At 42.5% G+C, this 23818-nt stretch overlaps 1 protein-coding gene across 6 annotated transcripts in view; it reads left to right on the forward strand.

Moving 5' to 3' along the window:
• Positions 1-23818, forward strand: part of AUTS2 (activator of transcription and developmental regulator AUTS2) — a 1103469-nt gene that overhangs the window by 251744 nt on the left and 827907 nt on the right. For all 6 annotated transcript variants that reach the window (XM_078074510.1, XM_078074507.1, XM_078074506.1 and 3 more), the window contains exon 2: positions 18607-18819. In XM_078074510.1, coding sequence (XP_077930636.1) covers positions 18607-18819 — 213 coding nt within the window. The remainder of the gene's footprint in view (positions 1-18606; positions 18820-23818) is intronic.

Here is a 23818-nt window from a genome sequence, read left to right on the forward strand (position 1 = left end):
ATTGTTCTTGCTAAATTGACTGTGGTTCCCTTATCAGATTATTAACACAAAACCCAAGGGGCTAAAAGACGTATTTTTCCCAGTCCTGCTTCCATTTTTTATGTAGAACTTGTGGGATGAAAACAGTTCACAGGTCTCTATTGGGACATAGTTATCTTGATAGATGCTCTATACTTTATGTGTAGAAAATGTTGAAGACTTATTTTAGTGTCATCTTAGGAAGCACAGTGCAGGTAGTCCAGTTTAACCTCACAGAGCATCAGTGCTTCCCATTAGAGGTACAGACCTTAGGGCGCCAGGGCGATGGAAGTGGGTCTCTTTGTAGTGATCGTGGCCAGAGTGCTCAGTCAAACCACTGCATATGTGGGAAGGCGGGGGACATTGGGCCGCTCTGAATGTTCTCATGGTCACGTCTGAGAGGACATCAATAAGCAGTCGTTCATACCTAGTTGTTCAGATTGATGATTTCTGATTTCAGATTTGGTTTTTGAATATAAGTACTGGCTGACCCTTTGCCTTTTAGATGCAATTAAGATTTCACTTAATAGGTGCCAAATTTACAGAAAGAGTTGTGATCCAAAATTTTGAATTTTAGGTTAAAAAATTTTTTTTCAGTGTGTATACAAGTTTCTGTTGAATGTCTACCAAGGACCAGATGTGGTGTTGTGAGAGATTGGATGTGATGTAAGACAGTCTTCTCTCTGAAGGGATTCATATTCTAAGACTAGCAATGATGATAACTGCATAAGCCACCTGATTGATCTGGAATTGCATAAAAACTTTACTGCGGGGATTGAAATAGGGATTTAATTTCTTTTCCAGTAAGCCTCTACCCATTATCCATGAGGCACTTGTAACTTTGAGGTTCCCCAGTGAAATGGCGGTTCACACAGACCTATCTGGCTGTGGGTGTTTCTCTGACAGGATGAAGTTGGATTTATTTTGTCTCCTGAGAAACACGTGCTGGTGAGCAAGCATTATCACATCTTCCCTTGCTTTTCTATTTCAACACAGTATCCTATTCAAATAGGCAAACTCTTGATGTTTTGTTAAAAGAAATCCATGGGCCAGATCACGTAATACTTACATGTTTGATGGTGGCCGCTAATTGGCTGGGGACTTGTTACCTAGAGGTCTAGGACCTCCCCTGAAGTCTTCATTACATTGTTAATACCAAAGATGTTCTTAATATGGTTCTTTCTTTTTTTAATTGAGGTATAATTGGCATATAATATTATATTAGTTTCAGGTGTACAACATAATGATTTGATATTTGTATATATTGCAAAGTCTAGTTAACATCCATCACCATACATAGTTATAACTTTTTTTTTTTTTTTTTTTGGTGATTAGAACTTTTAAGATGGGGGATGCCTGGGTGGCTCAGTTCTTTAAGCATCTGCCTTTGGTTCAGGTCATGATCTCTGGGTCCTGAGATAGAGCCCTGCATCAGGCTTCCTGCTCAGCAGGGAGTCTGCTTCTCTCTTTCTCTCCCTCTGCGCCTCCCCACTGCTTGTTCTCTCTCTCAAATAAATAAAATCTTTTTTAAAAAAGCAACTTTTAAGATCTACTCTCTTAGCAACTTTCAAATATGCAATACAGTGTTACTAACTATAGTCACTGAATGTGGTTATTGCTTACAGACAGATGATTTATTTCTTTACCATAAATGCTGGGATTTGGTTTCATAGAGCACCCTTTTCTATTTCCCTGGGTGTGTAGGCTATGATTTGTAATGTCTGGCTACTATATCAATTAATCATTTAGTGATTTTTTTGAGTGTTTAAAAAAGTATAGGAAACTGTTTCTTCCATCAAGGTGCTTGCTTCCCTCTGTAAAGTCTAAACCAGAAGGCTCCAAACTTTTTTGATTGTATGCTCCTATAGACAAAACCACTTAGAATAAGCACCCCTGTTATACATATTTTTCCTCATTTAAAAGTTTTATGTATGTGTTGCTGTGTATGTTGTATAGATCATAAAACGTAACATTAGAAATTATTAAAGAGTGAAATGAACAACACCTATAAATGGACGTTTTTATGTAGACTTACCTTATCCCAGTGGAACATCTGGCAGACCACTGGTGTAGACAGAAAGTGCTAAGGGTGCTTAGGAGGGAGAAATCATCCCTAAGGCTTCTTGATGGAGTGGGAGTTATGTTCGAGACAGAACCAGTAAGTCATGGCAGGGCGTGGGCCAAGTTGGTATCATCAGTTTGGTGCAAGCAGCAGGGAGCCATGAGCTTCTTCCAGGGAGTCATGAGATAGAGGTGTGCTTGCCACACGAGAGTGGACAGGTGTGGCCTGGGATCTAGGACAGGGCAGGGGTTATGGGTAGAGAGAAGGTGAGCTATCAGTGAAGGTCCTGTTCTCACAGAGAAACTGTGAGGTGGGAAAGACACACAGGAGGGTGGTGGCAGGTAGGGGGAGGAACTAGTGAAAGTTTGGGAACTTCCCTGTGGCTAGCAACTTTCTTTTAATGATTGGAACTGTGGAGGAGGAAGTGAGTCTTGAAGGCTATTGGAGAACAGTGGTTTGTAGTAGGGGAAGCCCAGGACAGGGGGAGGCAAAGGGGAAGAACTGGCCACATCCCAAAGCCTTACTGTGCCCAGTTCCACTTCAGCTTTCTTAGGACTAAGGCAATGTTTTTCAGGAAGTGGTTTATTTACCCCCCACCCCCTCTTCTTTTAGACTAAATAACAGACGCCAGGTCTCACATCCCGGGTCAGGGCTAATTTTCCAGGATGTAGGAAATACTTTCCTCTCTCTGTTATTTACTTTCAAACTTTGTTCTCTTTTACTCTCCTGTTGGAGGAGAGAGACAAGGAGCTACTGCCCAAGCAGTTGCTGTGAACCTGGTGGATCTTGAGGCTTCCAGAGATCAATCTGGCGTAAGAAGTAAAGAGGCAGCCACATGGCTCGCTCTGAGAGGCAGAATTTCTTCCCTTGGACAGGATAGAGCTTTAATTGAATCCAAATCACATCTCATCCTATGAGCGCTGGAGAGCAGTACATTTTTAACTAGGAAGAGCATCAATTATTTATTAGCCATGATACTAATTTATCCTGAGTGTGTGTCTTAGAGCTGGCTCTTCATCCCTGCGTGGCCAAATGATGTAATGCCATTGTGTTCTATACTCAACCGAGAGCCCTGAAGATTTCCTAGCCTTGTGTTTTCCTGAAGCTGTTATTTTTTTAATTGTGCTAAAATATTTACTCACTGATAGCCATATGGCGCTGCTACTGAAAAGAGGAGAAGGGGGGGATTCCTGCTGCTGTGGCTCTTTTTTTTGCTCTAACATCTGAGGGTCCTTTGGGAGGTGCCCTCTGAGAGAACTGTTCACTCAGCACGGTGCTTTGGGAAATAGAGTGGGGCTTGTCCGGTTGTACTTTGATGCTGCTCCCTTGTCCGTTATTTGGTAGTTGTATTCCAGGATGAATCTCGGAGCTCCCAGTTACAGACGTTTGAGACTTCGAATGTTTTTCTGTGGAAAATGTAGGCAAGTTCTGGGGTCCCATACAATGCCTTCCCTTATCATTGTACTAATGGCCAGTGTGGACAAAGTGTTGCTTAGGTCCTGACACTATTCTAAGCATTTTATTTATTTATTTATTTTTTAAAGATTTTTATGGGCGTGCGATTCTGGCACAGAGTAAACTCTTAGTACGCATCAGCCACCAGCATGGCTGCCATCACCACCCTCCTCTTCCTCGTTGTGTCATTTATGGAGAGGATCATACGAGATGCTTCAAACCCCTGACGGAGGCAATCTCAAAGGATGATATGCTTTAGATGTCAAAGAATGGTTGAGCTCTGCCTCCCTTTCCTTGAAAATATAATGGCAGGGAAAGAGGAAAAGTAGGAAATGGTGAGCCTTTTTCCAAACTGGAAGTCAGGATATTTTCAGAGAGAGATGGACGATCTCCCCGCTGTTCTCTTCTCACAGCCCTTCCTTGCTACCCACCCCCCCTCAACTCCCCACCTGTCGGGGGCAGGGGTGGGGGCCCGCACACTGGAGAAGAGGGTGGTGGGTATGGCAGGAAGAGAAGTACCTACCAAACACGTGTGCAGAATCCCCGCAGCATGTAATTAAGGCCTGCAGCCCTTGTCAGCCAGAAACTCTCCTCATGGTGCGAGAGGCAGAGAGCCTTGTCACTGTCTCTAGAATTATTTGTGTAATTCAGCAGCTGTTTCCCTCAGATGCTTACCACACGGGGTTGGGTTATAAAGACGTACGAGTAGAATCACCGAGGTTCAGACACTTGTGTTCACTGTTCAGCTGAGAGCCACTTAGGCTGTTCTTGTACAAATGCATTAGATTATGGTTAAGCAGCTTATGGACATAAAAACACATTAGAACTTTACAGCACTCTATAAATTATAGTTTTTGCAGCATTCACAGCCACAATGCTAGGTAATTACATTCATTAATCTACTACTAAGAGCACATAAAGTTGCCTCCCAAACGGCACTGTGTATGTGTCAGTGCTCAGCTGGGAAGGAGAGCTCACCCCCCCCCTTCTTTTTTCCATCTCCCCCTGTTCCATTAAGCCTTATGCAGGAAGGTTTTGGATGGTGCATTGAGGGATTCCCTAAGAGAGTCCAAAAAACCCATTTCTTGTAAGGTTAGGCGCCGGCAGGAAGCACTGTAGGTAATCTTTTCATGTTGAACTGCATCTAGTTACTATTTTGTACGCATTTGTTTTCTTTTTGGAAATGGACAGATGTCTCATTTGGAAAACCAGCAGGGGTAAAGCAGTTGAAAAGAGATTTATGATGTCCTCAGTAGCAAATGCTTTTTCAGGCCTTCTTTTTGCCTGTCTGTAGGAATGGTTTACGTGGTGGGTCTTTTAAATTTTGGATGTATCATGAGTGCAAGGGTGGTCAGGTCAACTCACAGTAATAAAATAACTAACCCTAGTCTATTTCAGAAATTATATTAGCCTATTCAATCCTAATGGCTGCTTTGTAAGTTAGGTGCCATAATTAGCTCCCATTTTATAGAAATGAGAATACTGAGGCTTCACAGGGTGTTGAGGTAATTAAAAGAAGGATTATAAATACAATATGCAGTACATTACTTGGTACACTGGAAGAGCCTCCGTAAACACAATCTTGAGGATAGATGGAGAACAGATCTCACCATTAATCCTCCAGTGTCAAATACAATCTTTTATAATGACTAACAGTTTCCCTTTATAATGACTAAGAACATGACTGTATTAGGAAGAGGAATTCCTCACTTATCATTTATTTACTGTCTACTGTGTGCTGGAAAATAGCCAGGCGCTTTCCACAGATTTCATGAAACCTCCTTACTCTCTCCCTGTATTCCGTGAGTGGAAATGGAGGCTTAAAATGGCTGGGACCCGCTCAGGGTCACAAAGCCGCAAAGGGGCAACACCGCTGCTCACACCCACATCTGACTGCCGCCGAGCACCTGCTTGTGTCAGGGCTAGTGGAGCAGAGACATGAAGGAGGAAGTGGGGAGTGAATTAAGCATGGACAGTGGCGAAGTACTGTCGTTCTCCTGGAATTAAGTTTCTGTTGTGGGAAATCATTGTTAAAACTGATAGGATCTCCCTCCATAAAGGAGTTTGCGGGGGGCGCCTGGGTGGCTCAGTCAGTGAAGTGTCCGACTCTTGATCTCAGCTCAGGTCGTGAGTTTAAACCCCACATTGGGCTCCACACTCTTGTGGAGCCTACTTAAAAAAAAAAAGTCTGGGGCGCCTGGGTGGCTCAGTTGGTTAAGCGACTGCCTTCGGCTCAGGTCATGATCCTGGAGTCCCGGGATCGAGTCCCACATCGGGCTCCCTGCTCAGCAGGGGGTCTGCTTCTCCCTCTGCCCTCTTCCCTCTCGTGCTCTCTGTCTCTCATTCTCTCTCTCTCAAATAAATAAATAAAATCTTTTTAAAAAAAAAAAAAGTCTGAACATAAGGTTTGGCTTTGTGTCCTGAATTCATAGCAGCCTTGGCTTTTAGGGATGGGGCACAGAGTCCCTTTTTCAGCAGGCAGGATGGCGTTCTTGTTCCCCGAGGAATGAGGAAGATTTGGGACTACCCAGAGCACTGTTGTGGGGTTGGGTAACTGCTGAGAAGAAAAGGGGTTGCTCTGGTGTAAATCCATTTGCTGACAAGGGGATGACAGAATTGTAGCGCAGTATCAGCCTCGGCATCTCGTGTCCAGCCCAGTTCTGCCCGCTTTTACAAAAGAGCTGCCATATTGGATTACTGCTGAAATCACCAGAGCCTGCTGCTTGCTCATCAGGGCAGGGCCGGTGCCATCTGTGGGATGGAGTGTACTCGGAATATGATAAAAACTGGACAAGGGGAAAGAAGAAGTCTCCCTCAGAAATGCTGCCATCTAAGGTATAGCTTAAATGACAGGCTCGGGTTTTGGCCCCATACCTGATTTTCCCACCAGCCCATCTGCTCATGCACACACAGCCGGCCTGCCTTTATCATTGCATGTCCTGCAGAGCTGTTCTCTCTCACTGTGGTATCAGTGACAGTTTTAACAGCCGTTACGTATATTGACTCGTCCACTGATGACAAGTGTATATGCCATTGTGAGTTTGTTTAGCCGGTGCTCACCTTTTCATGGGCTGTGTTGGGGATTTCGCCGTTATGAATGTAATTTGGGGAGCTTGTGGTGGCATCAAGAAAGCCTCCCGGGATGAGGAAGGGTTGATTTTCCTACAATCCAATGACATTTTCTAGCTCCCTTTCCTCATGGGACCACGGGCCAATGTCACACCCCATGCTTCTGTTTGAGAGAGAAGGAAATTGTTGAACATGTGTCATCTGCAGACAGATCCGTGGATTCGTGCCTGTGCGAAGTACAGGCATGTTTTGGGGATGGAGGGATGGGGTATGCACTTAGTGACTCAAAAGTCTGCGGAGTAACTGTGGACAGCTCTTACAGATAAATTAAAATGCTGCTTCTTAAAAATGGGAGAACATATTCAGGAGGGACTCTTTAGTGCTTTCAGCAAATCTCCGTGGCTTATGTTTTTATATAGCAGTTGTCTTCTCAAATCAGACATCCCTGTTGCCTGTTAGGTAAACATGGAAAGCCTAGATTATGAGTTAAAGGTATCGACAGCATTTGAAGTGCTATCAGAGAACATTTAATTCAGTTTAATTTTGTGATAAATCTCATGTTTAATCCTCTGGTTACTCTGTAATCATGTCTTTATTGATCTTTTCTGAATGACTGCCTGCAGTTTAATAAACTTTGCCATTAACCCAGAGCTTCTAAAGGAAGAGATTGATTCCATTATCAAATCTGATAGACCCAATAAGTACCTAAATATCACTAATCTATCTATAGGAAGCTTTGTTAGAGCAACAAGCCTGTGGCTTGAGAAGCTGGGTAGACATCTGGACCTCTTTGCATGACAGAGTGGCCTCAGAATTAGCATCTGATCCCCTTGTGCAAACGGACACGCCTTTCCTCTCTCAGGTCAGTGTAGTGGCCAACAGAAAGCACAGTCACTTTTCTTCCCTCAACTGTAATTGTAGGGTCTAATTTATTCTCATTGCAGAAATAGCTTAAGGAGTTTATTTAGTCTGTGTCTCAGGTCAGTGGGTACATCTAATGCACTCTGCTATGCTCTGTGCAAACCTGCAGGATAGTCCCGTTTATTTTTACCCATATGATGCTAAAGCAAAGAAAATCTTTTTGGATAAAACCCGAAATGGAAGACTGGGGGTGATGAGGAAGAGAGTGTGCAGATTCACAGGCTCGAGCTGTGTGAACAAGCTTCAAGATTTGGCAAAATTTTCCATGAAACACATATATGTGTCTTATTTAGTGACAGAGCATTTGCAGTAGGCGCTAAACAGGAATTTCTACATTTTGCACCTGTGGGTATTTATAGCTGTTATCATTATTCACTAATACTTACTTACCCGCACAGGCAGAACATTTGGGATTCAGCATCTGGAACGTTTGTGTAGCTTTGTATTTTTTTAAGGTCAGAAAGGTGTCATTCTCTGCCACTTGGCACCCCTGAAATAAAATGGTGAAGACTGTCAGTTTTAGAGAAAAAGCCAAGGCTTTTATTTCTGTAAGGATTTTTATTGCTGATTTGAAACCTTTCTGAAAGAGTTCAGATATTTGACATAAGAGGTGTATAGCCTTTCCCTAATTATGCTTTGGAGGGAAAGTGGAGGTGAGAAGGCTTTTATAATGAGATAATACTAAACCGTAATATAAAAATTTCTTCAAACAAAAGGTCATAACCCTGACACAAATAAGGTTATAATGACCTGGTGTTAGGGAGTGAGAGTAGCTTTACGAATCCTCAGCTTCCTCCTTCAGAAAATGAAAATACGGTCTGGAAGAAAAACCTCTAGTGGATCAGTGAGCTCTAAGCTACATTGGTTGAACATTTTATATGTGATAAAATAGCCTCCTGGGATAGTAACATTAGAGAGGTTGATGGACCCTAAGAGATCATCCCATGGAGGACCCTAAATTCATATATGTTGAAGTGGATTGGTTTCTGTCCTTTCAATTAAAATTAGTTTGAGAAAGGGTGTAACAGTGATTGCTGGAGTATGAGAAGGTCAATGTGTGCATGTGCATGTTGGCTCTCTGCATCACCGCTCTGTAAATGAAGGAATGCCTGCTCATCTCCAGTGGGAAGTTGACTACAGTTGCTGGGAAGATGGGAGAAAGTTACAGAATTATTACTCAAGTAATAATTATTTCATAGCCTCCAGAAACCCATCTGAACCACTTGAAAACTTGAGCCATAAAGGTACTGCCTCTCATCCATACACCCTTCCCAGTATGCTGTAGGAAACTGTATTTGTATTCAGAACCACATAACATGAATTTTGCCAGAAGTTGCTTTCCTGTCACTGAATAGTCCTAAACATTAAATTACCTTTCATAAAATTGTTTCCTGTCTGCTGAGTGGACAAAATGTGCCGTGTGTGTGTGTGTGTGTGTGTGTGTGTGTGTGTGTGTGATTTTGTTTCCCTAAATGGGCCTCTCTAAGTGGATCCCCACTGCCAGCTCCCAACCCTGCTTCTAAAACAGCACAGCCCGAACAAAAGCAAGTATCAAGGTGTTCTCTGCTGCCTATAATTGCAGCTTTGACATTTTGTTTTGTTTAGATTTGACTTCTTAAGAGCCAGAGATAGAAGGACCTATTAGTGGTCTCCCCTCTTGTCCCCCTTTAAAAGATTCTGATGTCACATCCAGAGTTTGTTTTCTCTCTTCTGGGGAAGATTAAGGGAAATAGCAAGGATCAGAACTGGTAGGGCATGGCAGAGAGGAATGGAGAACCCTTCCATTGGCCAGAATCCCAGTCTTTATTTCCCTATTTCTCCTGTGGTTAATTTCATTTCACTCTGCTAGAATAGTGAAATGAATGGATACATTGCATCTTTTCCTAAGTAAATTAAAGATCCTCTTAGGGCCAGATACCCATCCATACCCTAAGTTGGATTTCTGGTGCATACATCATCTCCCCTGCTTTTCCCTTTATGATGGTAATGCAAGCCCAGAGAAGGTCATGTTCCACAGGAAAACTAGAACACCTGTCGAAAGCTAGAAGCAGGACTCCTCCAGGCCTGAGAAGTAACCACTCAGCACAGCTGACGGTCGCTGCTACAGTATTAGTAAGATACTACAGAGAGTGGTGATGTGAAATGAAGATGTGGTGGTACGTCAGTACCTGGGGAAGAGAAGTTAGGAACATGTTGCGGGGAGAAGAGCAAAGTCTTTGCCTTTTTACTAATTTGAATCCAGTATCTGGGTAAGAAGAGGTTTTCACTGGCCAGTCAGGCTCCTTGTCTGGAATATCTGGACAATAGTATCAACCACTTGATTTTTCTGAGAGTAGGAGGTATTAAGACCTGGTAAATGGTCATTTGACCTTCATGTGAAGCCTCAGAGCAAGACATGGCATTTTGTCAGTCAGTCCCCTTTATTGTTTTGTCTTCTCTTGGACTTAATGAGGTGAGATCTATATTGTCTTTGAGGCATCTGCTCAGCCCCTGTTTAGTATCGCAGCACCATGGTGTGCTGAGGGGATATCATCAGAGAGTAAGTGTGGAAGTGTTTGGGTGACAATCTGAGAAAGGAAGAGAGGAAGCGTAGTATGATTCATAGCCTAGTGGGGCAGCCTCTGGAGTGAGAGAAACATCCATGGTGTCCTCATTTCTCCAGTTCATTTGTTAGAACTCACCTACTATGTGCCACATGCTGTATTCTCTGCAGTGAGTTCAGGGATGACCAAGGAGTCATAGCCATCATCCCTGTGGAGCTAAACGTGAATATTGCAGGGAGGCCCCAATTACTAATTATTTTGCCACATGAACATTCCCCGTTTTGTGCCTGGAATGCCTAGTCAAAAAATGAGTAATGGCTAATTAGAAGGGCTATCATTAGAGTTAAACATCCTCTCAAATGTGTGCATGACCACAGTGGATTAGGTTAGAGTGGATCAAAAAGCAACAGAAATTTGTGCACTCTGCCTGCCTCTCTTGAGGTAGCAAACCAGGCTCCTGCCCTTGGAAAGGCCAGAGGATTGTGTGGCATGCCCACTTTCTCTTATGGCTTCCATTATGCTCTTCTCTGTTGTGTGGTTCCCTTCCCCTTTTTGGACTCACTCTTTGTGTACATTATCGCTCTTGAGCCTTCTCTGATGAGATTTTCTGCCTGAGTCATGCTGTGCTCAGCTTTTAGAACGTTGCTGTTATGGAGGAGTTAAAAAAATTTTTTTTTAAGGTTTCCTTTTCGTCATGCTGTATTTCTCAGATTATCTGGAGGGACTGTAATCCAATTTTAGGAATCCTTCAGGGCTAAGAGCCTAAACTGTTTTAAGCAATAGCATCTAGTTGCCAGGGACTCAACCACTTTGAGAGTGTTAAGGTCTAACAGCTGCCAACTCTCAATTATCTATGGGAATGAGAGGTTGCTGGGACGTTTTCAATTCACAGAGTGTGCAAAAATCTCACTTAGGCTGGTGGTTGTGATCTCATCCCATAACTGAATTTAGGAGAGCTTCTCAAGTGGCTGTTTTTTTTTTTTTCCTTCTTTTCTTTTCTCTCTCTTTTTTCTTTGACCCCTCACCTCTGACAATGGCACCACACTTTTGACAAGTGTTTTCATATCCTGAATTTGTACTTAGTCTCTTTTTTAAAACCATTTTCCCCTCTCCATTTGGATTCCCTTATGTCCTATGTATCATCATGTATTAAATATATTGTAAGAAGCTGCCTCAGTTTTTGTTTTTCTTTTTTTTTTACAGGTAGGAACAGTGTAAAAATGTATTTATGTTTTCTTTCTTTGCTTTTTGATTCAAGTGTTCATGAGAGAGGATGTGGCCAAACAGCTAACCAGGGCACTTGAAAGAAAGCTAGGAAAACTTGACCAAAGGTTAGCCTCTGAATAACTGAGAATTGACTGTTAGAAGTGAAGAAAAAAGGCACACCGTGAACTCCACCTTGGCACTGAAAAGGATGTGAAGACGGCACTCCTGAGTCTGGCTGAGGCATTAGTGTGCACAGCTGAGTTGTTTGCAGTGAAAACTTCATGGCCCCATCGTGGGCTAATGCCACACCTTCCACAGTGCGGTCATCCCTTTGTTTCAGGAATCTGAAAGATGAGTTCTTTTGGATGGGCGCTGAGTGCCATCCAGGTATTGGTGATGGTGAGTTGCCTGTTGTGCTTGATGCCAAGGGTTGCCATTTGTTTTTTAACAGCTTTATTGAGGTATATTCACATACCAGTAAACTGCATGGTTAAAAGTATAAGATTTGATAAGTTTTCACATGTGTGTACACCCATGAAAGTATGGTCATAATCAAGACAGTGAAGAGTTTTTTTTTTTTTTTCTAAAGATTTTTATTTATTTATTTGAGACAGAGAGAATGAGAGAGAGAGAGTACATGAGAGGGGGGAGGGTCAGAGGGAGAAGCAGGCTCCCCGCCAAGCAGGGAGCCCGATGCGGGACTCGATCCCGGGACTCCAGGATCATGACCTGAGCCGAAGGCAGTCGCCTAACCAACTGAGCCACCCAGGCGCCCAAGAGTTTTTGACTCCAAATGTTTCCTCATGTCTGTATATAATCTCTTCCTGCCCCTCAGCGGGAACCACTGATCTACTTCCTGTCACTACTGATTATATTTTTTAGATTTTATATAAATGGAATCATATGAAATATTCTTTTGGGACTCATTTCTCTAGCTTAGCATAATTATTTTGAGATTTAGTCAAGTTGTCATGTATCAGTAGGCTATTCCTTTTTATCGCTAATATTCCACGGAATGGTTGTATCACAGTTTATTCATCTGTTGATGTACACTTGAGTTGTTTCTAGTTTTAAGCTGTAACAAAGCTGATATGAACATTCTTATACAGATGTTTTTGTGGAAATGTGCTTTCATTTTTTGGGGGAGAGATACCTAGGTGCAGAATGGTTAGAGCATATGGTAGGTCTACTTTGAACTTTTAAGGAAATGGCCAAACTGTTTTCCAGAGTGGTAGTACCATTTTTCATTCCTCCCGTGAGTGTATGAGCATAACTCCACATCCGTGCCTGCAGCTGGTGTGGTGAGTCTTTTTCATTTTAGCCATTCTCATATGTAGATAGTGGCATCTCATTGTGGTTTTAATTTGCATTTCCCTGATGACTATTGATCTTAAGCATCTTTTCACTTGTTACTTGCCACCCATATATCTTCTTTAGTTAACTGTTCAAATCTTTTTTTTTTTTAATGTTTAAAACGCTGGGTTGGTTTTTTTTTTATGTAGTTTTGAGGGCTTTTAAAAATATAATCTGGATACAAAACTTTTCTCAGATACGTACATTTTGCAGATAGTTTTCCATTCTGTGACTTGTCTCTTCATTTTCTTAACAGTGTCTTTTGAAGAGCAGAAGTTTTAATTTTTGATGAGGAGTAATTTATCACTTTGTTCTTTTATGGATTGTGCTTTTGGCATCATATCTAAGAAATCTTTGCTAAACCCAGGGTCACAAACGTTTTCTCCTCTGTTTTCTTCTAGGAGTTGTATAGTTTTAGGTTCTGCATTTAGGCTTATAATGCATTTTTAGTTATTTTTCCTAATTAGACTGAGATGTGAATCAAAAATTTCTTTGCATATATATATGCCATATGTGTATGTGTGTGTATTTGTTCCATCAACATTTGTTAAAAAGGTTATTTCTCCACAGAATTGCTTTTGTGCTTTTGCTGAAAACCAGTTGTCCGTATACATGTGGGTCTATTTCTCTTCTCCATTTTGTTCCATTGATCTACTCTTCCCTCTTCACGGCAATACAGGGCTGCAGCTGTAATGCAGTGTGAAAGGCGGCAATATGGAGTACTTCAGTGGCCCCCCACCTGACCCAGTTTACTGTAACAGCTCATTGATTTGTCTCCGGTACCCCACTAAACAGCCTGGGGTCAGGGATCTTTTCTTAGGTATTTCTAACAGGTAGCAAAGTGTCTGGCACGTAGTGGGTATTTTCAGTTTTGTTTTTAAAAGATGTGAACATGAGGAATTACTGTTTTTTTTTCTTGAATGCTGTATTGGTTACTTTGTTTGTAAATTCCTACACGCAGTCTCCTGTCCTTACTAAAAAGTTTAGGTTCTGAAGGTCTGTTCCTAAGTCCCATTTGTTCGGAATTCCAGAATAGGGGCTGCTGTTAACATGTCCACAGAGTTAAGTTTTAAAAGTGCTGTGTGTTTTGTTTCTTTCCTAATTTTTCACTTCTTACTCTCACTGTAAACGCTTTCACTTCTTTCGCACTTAAGGGAAGAGATGGAATCAGTGTAAAACCATTCCAAAATAAGTACAAATGCAATAAAATTAACCAACAAAGCACATGACAAACTAAAATGACAGCACACATCCATGAATGCCTTCTGATGGTGACGGGCAAAAGCGCCTTTTCTTATTTCTCCTGGCTCCTTTGTTATTTCATTGCACGTCCCTAAGATCAAGTAACTTACTGAAGAGGTTCTGTTTCAGTTGTACCCCTCTCTCCCACATGGACGCCCACAGGGGCACATGCAGACACCCACACCGCAGATGCTTTGTAAGGGATGGGCTGCTCTCAGATTAGTTCGGTTGGGAAAATCAGATGGAGACTCTCTTTCTGAAACCTATTTCATGCAAGGCAGGCAAATTGTGCCTTCCTTTTCTGTTGTCTGTGCCTTCATCTGTAATCAGCAAATGCAGCCCCGCCGCTGAGACGTGCTTCATCTGCAGTTTGTTGCTCCCCCCTAGTCTGCACAGCACTGAACCGTCTCATTTTGAAATTCAGGAGTGGCAGAGGAAGCCTTTGGTGAGAGATTATAATTTGAGAGAAGGGGAAGTCAAGAGCAAGATCACCTATTTTGAAGAAGGCTGGGTGTTAAAAGAAATAGTCTGTCTCGGAGCCTCTCAGCATGTGTGCTGCTGTTGACCCCGCCCTCCATCACCAGTGACCTAAAAATCACATAATTTCAACTACTTGTGAAACCTAGTCCCATCTGTTATGCATGGCTTGTGCACTTACCCCCTCTGTTGCTAGCAAATAGGTCTAAATCTTCGTACTTCACAGCCAGCCTTCTGTTGTTGGCGGGCTGGCTTTCTTGCTTTCTTGCTTGCTTCCCTGATTGTGAAATGAATGCCTTAAAAACATTTTTTTTTCCCCCCCAGATCTCTTCCTTATTCTTCTCCCCTCCCTGCTTTCCCTCCCAGTACTTGTTTGCTAAATGCTTTCTTTGCCAAGTGTGGGGCCAAGTCACCTTACTTTCAAAAAGCACTGCAGGTAATTCTCATGGACATTAATTTTTCCCTGGGAATCACTAGCCTTTATCCTGGTAGACAAATGAATCAACTGGCCGTTGAAAATCGTCATTCATTGATGGTAAAAATTTATTTTATAAATCACACAGTTTCCTCCCCATATTGCAGCAGTGCTTTGTAGACCACCCATATTTGTTTAAGGGAATTCTTAAATTAGTTGGTAATTGTTGGTTGGTGGATAGATACATGCACACATACACGTGTGTGTAATCACACGCACAGCTCTTTAGAGTGTTGTACGGTGAGTAATTTATAATCAGTCTTTTTGTCTTTGATGCTTTTTGCTTATAGTGGACAGTTCTTGTCATTTTCCCTCCAAGACAGTCAATGAGAAGTTAAATGATTACTTTCTACATAGTAAGCAGCCAGTGAATGTTTACAGAGGGAATGAATAAACACCAGCCTGGTTTATTCAAGAATTACGCCAAAGTGTCTATGTAGCAATTTCTAAATAAAACTGTATCTTTGAAAGAATAAAGATAATTTCTAGTCTTTGAGAATATAAACCTCTTCTTTAATAAAAACGTTTTAAAGACTCATGATTTTTTTCTTACCTCTTAAGCCACCACCTCTACACACACTTTGATCCTTTCGCCCTTCCTCTCTCCTCCCCACCCAACACCCTCCAGCATTGAAAATCTCAATATTAATTGGAGCTAAGATGATTGTATGGCTGCTGCTAAGGCTTCAGCAGGTCTCTTACAAGCTAATGTCACGGCATGGGGTCCATTTGCTCTGTGTAGCTACTCTGTGGTGCCGTGAGAATATGCCTTGATTAATATGCTACATGAAACTAAAATGGATTTGGAAAAAATTATACCATACTCTCATAAATATTAATTCACATTTGTATGGAATTGCACATAATTTTCAATATATTTTGGAGCACCTTCAGTATGAGAGGAGATTTAGTTTCCAAAGAGAATGGCATAATTTTTTGAAAAGCACGGTTGATACATTATTAAGTATCATTTGTTTATTAATCCGAGACTCTACACGTGTATATATGCCAGGCAGTAGGTGAGTTGGATGACAAAGAGAAGTGTTTTTTTTTTTGTTTTTTGTTTTAACAACCCTGTGGGGAGTTTATACATTACTCTTAAAAGAAGTAGTACAATTAATCATGGTATATAGAAGCGGTCCACGATGGAACTCATCCTGGCTGCTTCTGCCATCCTTGCCATCATTCCTGAGCGTCTTTTCACGAGACCTGACTATCTTGGTTGCGTGTGATGTTCAACACAGAGTAGTCTGAGCTGAGCAGATGTCTGATACAGCGGACTGTGGTGGTGGACGCTGGAGAGAGGAGTAAGTACAGTGGACGTTTACTGAGCATTGACTATGTGTTAGACATTCTGTACAAGGTTCTGAGACTGGAATCAATGGCCATGTGCACTCGTTTCAATCTCAGCTTGTCTCCTAAATACTTGCCACCACACATTCTCCTTGCCTCAGGAGAGCTGCCTCTCCAATGGCAGAGGGTAAATCATCTGCATTGATAGCAGCTAGAAGTTAGACCGGGAGCCACTCATTTGCCTGATGAGACTTTTTTTTTTTTTTTAAGATTTTATTTATTTATTCATGAGAGACAGAGAGAGGCAGAAGGAGAAGCAGGCTCCCCACTGAGCAGGGAGCCCGATGCGGGACTCGATCCCAGGACCCTGGGATCACGACCTGAGCCAAAGGCAGACGCTTAACCATCCTTGAGACACCCACGCGCCCTGATGAGACTTATTTTTGATACCTTCTTGCTCCGGGGATAAGGCCTTTCACCTCTTCTCGGACTTCCTGCTGTTTGCTGTGATTCTTGTTTCTGCAGTACCTGCACAGTTCCTTGGTTTCCACTTTTCTAGTTTGCTTCACTCTGTGTTAGTACCAGCTTGGGGTATTATCAAATCACGATTGTGGCTTGTAGGCTTGGGTACTTTAACTAGTTGCCTCATTTATTTATTTAGCAAACATAAACATAACACTTGTTTTTTGCCTGACTCTGTATGTGAAGCATTGGGGTTACTGAGATGAATGATAACTTCGTCTGTGCCCTGATTCTTTTAAGGGGTCATGCTGCCAGCTGCCTCAGGGCCTTGGCACAAGCTGTTCTCTCTGCTCAGACTTCCAGAACTAGGTCAGGTGGCAGTCATCTCCTCAGCACCAGCCTACTCCTCTGGACTAGACCATTTTCCCCCCAGTTTTAGCACCTTTAGAGCAGATAGTTAAGTTTGCAATGATATATTTATGTGATTTGATTAATATTTGTCCCTAAATTTTAAGTTCCAGGAGGTGGGGATTTTTTTCCTCCACACGATTGTTTTCCCAGTCCTTATAGGACAGTGCTGAGTTTGTATATACTGAGCCCACAGAAAATACTTGTATAAGTGAAGGCTTGAGAACAGTGCTTTGCATTGTAAGAAAGGTCTTCCTGAGTGGACAGGCCCGGCTAAGAGTCCTTTAACTAGAAAAGGGAGGGGTGTGGAAGGTAGTAGGGCTTTGAGGCCAAGGCAAAGCAGATGTAAATGTCCAAGCTCCCAAACTAATGGCAATGGCTGATTTGGGGAAAGACCTCAAAGAGTAGCGTGTATGTCAAGTGGGCAGTACTGGATATCGGGAGGCAGTAGGATAGTGAACTACCTTGGGACTACTGGCTATAAGGGGGGGGAGGGGAGAAAGGGGGATAAAGAGAGAGGTAGAGAGAGAGAGGTATTTTAAGGAGAAAATGGGTAAAGGGAAAATTTTGTCTTAGTTTTTATTGTTTGAATGTACATTCATTTAGGACCAGAGAAAACAATTTATTTATACGGAGGCGAGGTTCCATGAAGGAGCATTTTCAGTGTAAATAGGATCATATCCACTCATTTACAAACGACTGAGTGCCAAATCTTTTAAATTTCAGGGCTTCATGTGTACATTTCTCAGGGTTCAAAGGACATTCGCACGTATCCTACCAGTGGTGTACTTCAAGTCTCCTAATGAATAATGTCAGTGTCAGGCTTTGGACCCAGGTCTTTTGGTATTTCCGTAGGTGCTGAGCTGCCTGCAGGCACAGAATTCACTGGATCCTGTGGCCTGAAATGTCCACCTGTAGTCTGTGAAGCTGCTGCTTCCTATTCCAGGACACCCATTACGTTTCTCCTACCTTCCCACCCCCCAGCCACACACAAAGCAATAAATGAAAAGTGGCTGTAGATCTTGGTGATAATATTGTTGTTACATTTTGCAAAGAACTGGGAATTAAGGATGCTCAGAGGAACTTGTGGTAAAAATGTATAATGCATTAAGGAAGCATTTTAATCATATGAATTGATAGTTTCTTTCTTGCTGGCTCACATCCACCTGGCCCTGGTATGTTCAGGCTTTTGCCTTTTTTTTTTTTCTTTTTTTTTTTTTAAATCATGCACGCACTTAGTACTCCTTTTCTGAAACATAATTGATGTACCAACTTGGAAAGTGAGTGTATTGAGCCTCCTTGGGGAATGTCATTGTGTGCTGCTGGACCTAGCAGAGAATCAAATTGAAAGCCACTAAGCAGTGAAATCACTTTTAATGGACAGATGCTTTGTGCTTTGTTGACTTTTCTGCCCAACAAGAATGGAAAGGATATATTTGTGGTGGCATTAGGGATTCAGAAAAATTGAGAGCCCTGTTTCTTAGTTTTAGTTGTTCTCCTCTTCCTATCTCCCTTCCTGCTTTCCCTCTCCTTTCTTGTAACCCCATTTAGCCTGTATTTTGGGTGTGACCTTGGACGCATATATAACCATCACTTCCCTCTCCTTCTCTTCTTCTCTATAGAAAGATGTAGCACTTAAGCCTCAGGAACGTGTGGAGAAACGCCAGACCCCTCTGACCAAGAAGAAACGAGAAGCACTTACCAACGGCCTGTCCTTTCATTCCAAGAAGAGCAGACTCAGCCACCCACACCACTACGGCTCGGATCGAGAAAATGACCGCAATCTCTGCCAGCACCTTGGGAAGAGAAAGAAAATGCCTAAGGGACTCAGGCAGGTGAGGAGGCGTGGGTTTGTTCTTCTCTGTGGCTGCGAAATCCCTTCCTCAGGTGCCTGCCTCTCTGCGGTTCTTCGTGCCAGGTGGAGAAGACCTCCTTGGTGGGCTGCTGGAGAGTCACCCCACAGAGCTGTGTACTTGCTTCTAACAGAGTATACCAAGCCCAGCTCAGTGTTTTATTACGATTTGAAACTTCAGTGTCAGTTCCTTTTTATCAGATGTCCTGTGTGCTATAAAGCTTGACGCTGGTGCTACTTGTGTGTGGGGCAGACTGACTGGACTCTTGATGCTCGTCAAGGTAGACTGGCTTGTAGGGCAGAGATCTTCATAATTGGGACAGAACGGAACGGGCAGGTGTGATCGCGTCCATTGTGGGTCTCAGGGTTCTGAGGTGCTAAAAATGGCTGTCTGCAAGCAGGCAGTACCTTGCATAGATTTATATATTCCAGAGCAGCTCAAATATTGCGGCGTGTGGGAGAGCAGTGGTGAAGAAATGAAATAGCCTTTCGGTTCTTCAGCTGTTCTCTGTAGTCCATAATTCAAGACTGTCTTCGCAATCTGCTGATTGTATGAAAGTCTGGTAGTAGGGCTTACTGGTCTGTTAATAATTAGGTTTCAGTGATCCACAAGAAAATATAGCTCTTGGCATTTGGGAGCCTTTCTGCCTGTGGAAATCCCCACATGAGATAGATTAATAATGAGAAACAAAGCTGTTTATAGCAATTTTTTTTCCTGCACAAATCCAGAGGCTTTAGTGCCTGCCGAGTTACCTGTGTCCTGGGTGTGTTTTGTTTTTGGCGGGACCACTGGGTGGGAATGACTGTTACTTGGAGGAAGCAGAGGAAGGGAGTGTGGTTCACAGAGCAGGTGCTGCTAATTAGAAGCTGAACAGGTAATTTCCAGTTTGCAGATGTTTCTTTGCAGAGGGAGAAATCTGGGATCATACAAAACAGTGGTTCCCAAAAGTTCACAGATCATTAGTAATCCTATCGTGAGCATTATTAAACACAAATTCTGGTCCCTCCTTAGGACCTAATGCCCCTAGGGATCTAGGGGCAAGCCACGGAACTCTGTGGTCTTAGATTTTCTATTTGATAATGGCCAGGCCACTTTGGAAATGATTCTTATAAATCATCAAGAGTGTATTTTTGGTATAAGTTTTAGTGAAAAGATTGGAAGGACCCAAAACTTCAGTATGACCTAGTTTCTAATAAGTATGGAGTCCGAGGTCAGCCTGTTGGGTAATGAGGGATATATTCCCAAGAAAACATCAGAAAACATCCAGAGTGGTGGATGTCAGCATGGACACAGAAGGATCTCAGGGAAGTGTCCCCACATCTGACACACAGGGCAGGTTTTCTGAAGATACATACATGTCCTGAAATGAAATGCCAGATTGGAGTTCTAATAGTAATTATTAACATTTATCTAATGCATACCATGTGACCATCATTAACGAGGGAGTTTATATAATCTGTAATTCTCACAGTCACCCTGGGTAGTAGGTAATATGACGTTGACTTTCCAGATGGGGAAATTGGAGGTCAAAGAGTTAAAGTGACTTGTCTCAGGCCACTTAGCAATGAGGTACAGAGCCAGGGCTTAGACCCTGGTTTCTCTGTGTTGCTCTCTTTCCCCTGTATATTCTGTCTCCCTTGTTTGAGATAAGGATTGAGCATGAAGAGAAAGAGAACTCCAGGTCATCGGTTGCAGGTGTCTCCAAGTATTTCTAGGAACAGTGTGAGTAGTTTGGTCATAAGGAGCGACTTTGGTTATAGAAATGGTCTGTGAGGGCCTAAAAAGAAACCCGATAATCTACCAAGTTCAGCGAGCACAGAAAGAGCTGAAAAGTTTGAAAGCAACCACATTTGTATGAAGTTTTTTTTTTGTTGTTTTTTGTTTTTTTTTAGTAAACTGTTTCAAGAAAGAGAGTGGAGCGAGGGAGGAAGGGCTAGGTTCTATAAAAGCTGATGTTCCTGTGGTATTTGTGACTCCCAACCCATGCCTCTCTGTATGAGATCGGTGAGAAAGGTAATTATTATCCATGGAGAGAGGTTGCAGCACAACCACCATCTCTCCCCCAGGCCCTCCCTCCCTCCTGCCCTTTCAGGCAAGAAACCAATTTAATTCAGAGTCTACACTAAAGTGTGGTTCCTTATCCTTGACTCTCTTACTCCCAGACCTGGTCTGACTTTTCCATTCTCTGTTCTCAAAATTCTTCTTTCTGCTTTGTCCTCTGGTGATCATAAAAGAAGACAAGGACTTGTATATCTCAAATTCAAGTAGCTTTTGGTCCTAATGGTTAACCTTCTGGTACAAGTGGTATCTGAAATCAAAGCTATCCTTATTTTAGGCAAAATATTTGAAAAGCAATTTTTTTTTGACTCACTCCTCATGAATCATGGAGAAGGAAAGAATGAGTTGTACCTTTTTGGTCTATGTAAGAGTTTTCAAAACAAGTGTTTTTCTTATCTTCAGTGTTGATGCCAAAATATACTCCCCAAATCAAGTGCTATTTTTCTAGTAGGAAGGGAAGCAGAAGTTGATAACTGAAATAAAGCTCTACCACTTTTCATTTGTAGTCTTCCTAGAATCACATGTACTGTTTTGAAACCTGGAGCAAATCACTGTCCATTGCTGCCCATCTGGAAAATGAGGGGTTTGGTCTAGGTGATTTCTCGGGCTCCTCTCTCTGAGTTTCAATGGTTCTTTAAATTTATGACCAACCCAGAGATTACATAGCATTTTCAAGGTCTGTGAAGGAAGACTGCTGTAGGCCCAAGCGTAATTTTGGTTTGGAGTCTGTAATTGATAGTTTCTGTGAAGACATTTAAAGGAGAGACGTGTGAGGGAGAGGCATGGCTACATGTGTGTTGCGGACGCGTGCCATCTGTTGTATGATGGGTAAAAGGTGACACACAAGTGTTGGAGGGCCACCGTAGACGTTCAGAAGCTTGTGCTGAGGGTCTTGCCAGATACCTGTACACGTCGCAGTTACCGTTCCCCTTACCTTCGCCTCGTACGAGACAAAAGTAGCTGAATCTGACCATCTTAGCTGGGAGGGGCCTTGAGGTGAGAGTGTCCTTGAGGAGAATTTCTAAATTAATGGATTGTTGCTTAGTGCCTCTTATTGAGGGAGGTATAGTCGGGGGAACTACAGAGGAAAGAGGGCTGTAGGAGGTGAGAATTTAGTCTTTATTTTTGACTCGGTGAGAGTGGATTAGGTTTGCATCTTACTAGGAAGTGGTACTTCCTGAGCAGGCACCTTAATGCACAGCTTTCCTGTAATTATGGGAAGATGTTACTCCTTCGTGGAGAGGAAATAATAGGATTTTTTTTTTTTTTCTGAGAATCCATTGAAGGCAACTAATCTTTTTACTGTGAGAGTACAATTGTATACTTTTATAAGAGAGATGTGTAGTTCTAAAACCAAGCTGCCTTTTCCTTCTCTTCCTGATTATAAAACCTCAGTTCTCCTGGTATTTTCTCATACTGGGAAAAGAAAGCTTTTTAACTGGCACTTAACCACCCCAGTGGAACTCATTTGTTGGATTATGTTTTTAAGTATAAATATATCCTGACTTAGAAGATGCTGAGCTGGCAGCTGTCTTTCAAAATGGTTGCACTTTTTTATATGGCAAGTTTGAACATTCTCCTTAATTTCCAAAGGGGGGTTTAAAAACAAAGAAAGGAACAAGTTAACTTTTATGGAAGAATGCGTGTCTTTCTGACCCCCCCAGGCTTGTATTTGTTTTACACAGAACTATTTGCTCATGATGTGAGCATCCAGATATTATGTTTAAAAGGCTTTAGCTTGTACTAATAAGGATGTGGTAGGGCTTCCCCTCCACCCCCACCACCATCTCTACTTAGACTTGGGAGGGGGAAACCAAAATAGAGGCTGCCCAGGCCGTCCCTGTAAGGAGCCTTGTTCTCTAACTGCAAGACTAAGTCTCAGTGCAGCCCCAGAAGGACACAATGACATGACATGCTGCCAAACCTTGGAGCCAGCAGAGGACTTCCTCAGAAGCATTTTTGGAAAACTTAACCCGTCCTAGGGCTTTGGGTTTTCTTACATTATGTCTCACTTCTAGACCATGGGAGAGGATTTAAAATTTTACTACTTTGTAGTTGAAAACACAGAGAGCAAAGGGGTTTTAAAATTAGAGAAGCAAGGAAGAAAAGTTGATGGGAGTTGAGAGAACTCTCAGATTTGGCTAGGCATAGGTGTTTCTAAAACTCCATGTAGTCCATTAGCCTGTCTTTCCTCTCTCTAGTAGGAACCCAACCAGAGGAAATAGGCTTTAGTGAAGTACGAGCAATTCTTAGGCCATACGAACTCTTCCAACAAGCAGATATCAGGATCGGTCATCAAAGTAAATCCCAGAGCCTCTCTCCTAACTGAATTTTAGTTTCCAAAACTACACTCAGCTAAGGGCTGGACTTCTTAGAGAAAGAGGCAACCTACTGAGATTGCTTAGAGCCACAGGAGGATCCCATTTGAGAGGGAAATAAAGGAGTTTGGGAATATTTCAGGAGCCCAGCAGGTAGACTCTGACCTTGCTGGTGAGAATGGCTTTTCTGTGGTTTAAAAATCTTTATACAAGTTGATCTGGGTGGGTATTGCTTGTAAGGAATGGAAATTTGCTCCTCTCCCTGAAAATCTACTATGGTGGAATCAGACTTGTTGGAGGATTTGTAGGTGCTGACATTGTAGCTACCAAAAATGTATACTGGTGTCTAGAAGAAGAGGGATTGGTCCCAGTGCCAAGTCTTTAAAGTTAGAGCTATTGTTAGAGCCGTGGGGGTTGCATCTGCCTTGTGTATTGCCATTGCGTGTTGGCCTTATTTGGAATAAGTGGTTGTGTTGGTGGAACAGAAGGGCGCAGGTGACCAAGCCACCCAGCTGTGCTTGCATCCATCGTGCTGGAGCAGTCTATCTGTTCAGGCTCTTTCCCGGTGAGAGCATTTACTACCAGAAGCTGATCCTTTATTTCAG

Source organism: Halichoerus grypus, chromosome 6 (genome assembly GCF_964656455.1).
Source record: "Halichoerus grypus chromosome 6, mHalGry1.hap1.1, whole genome shotgun sequence".
In the NCBI taxonomy this organism is placed as follows: domain Eukaryota; kingdom Metazoa; phylum Chordata; class Mammalia; order Carnivora; family Phocidae; genus Halichoerus; species Halichoerus grypus.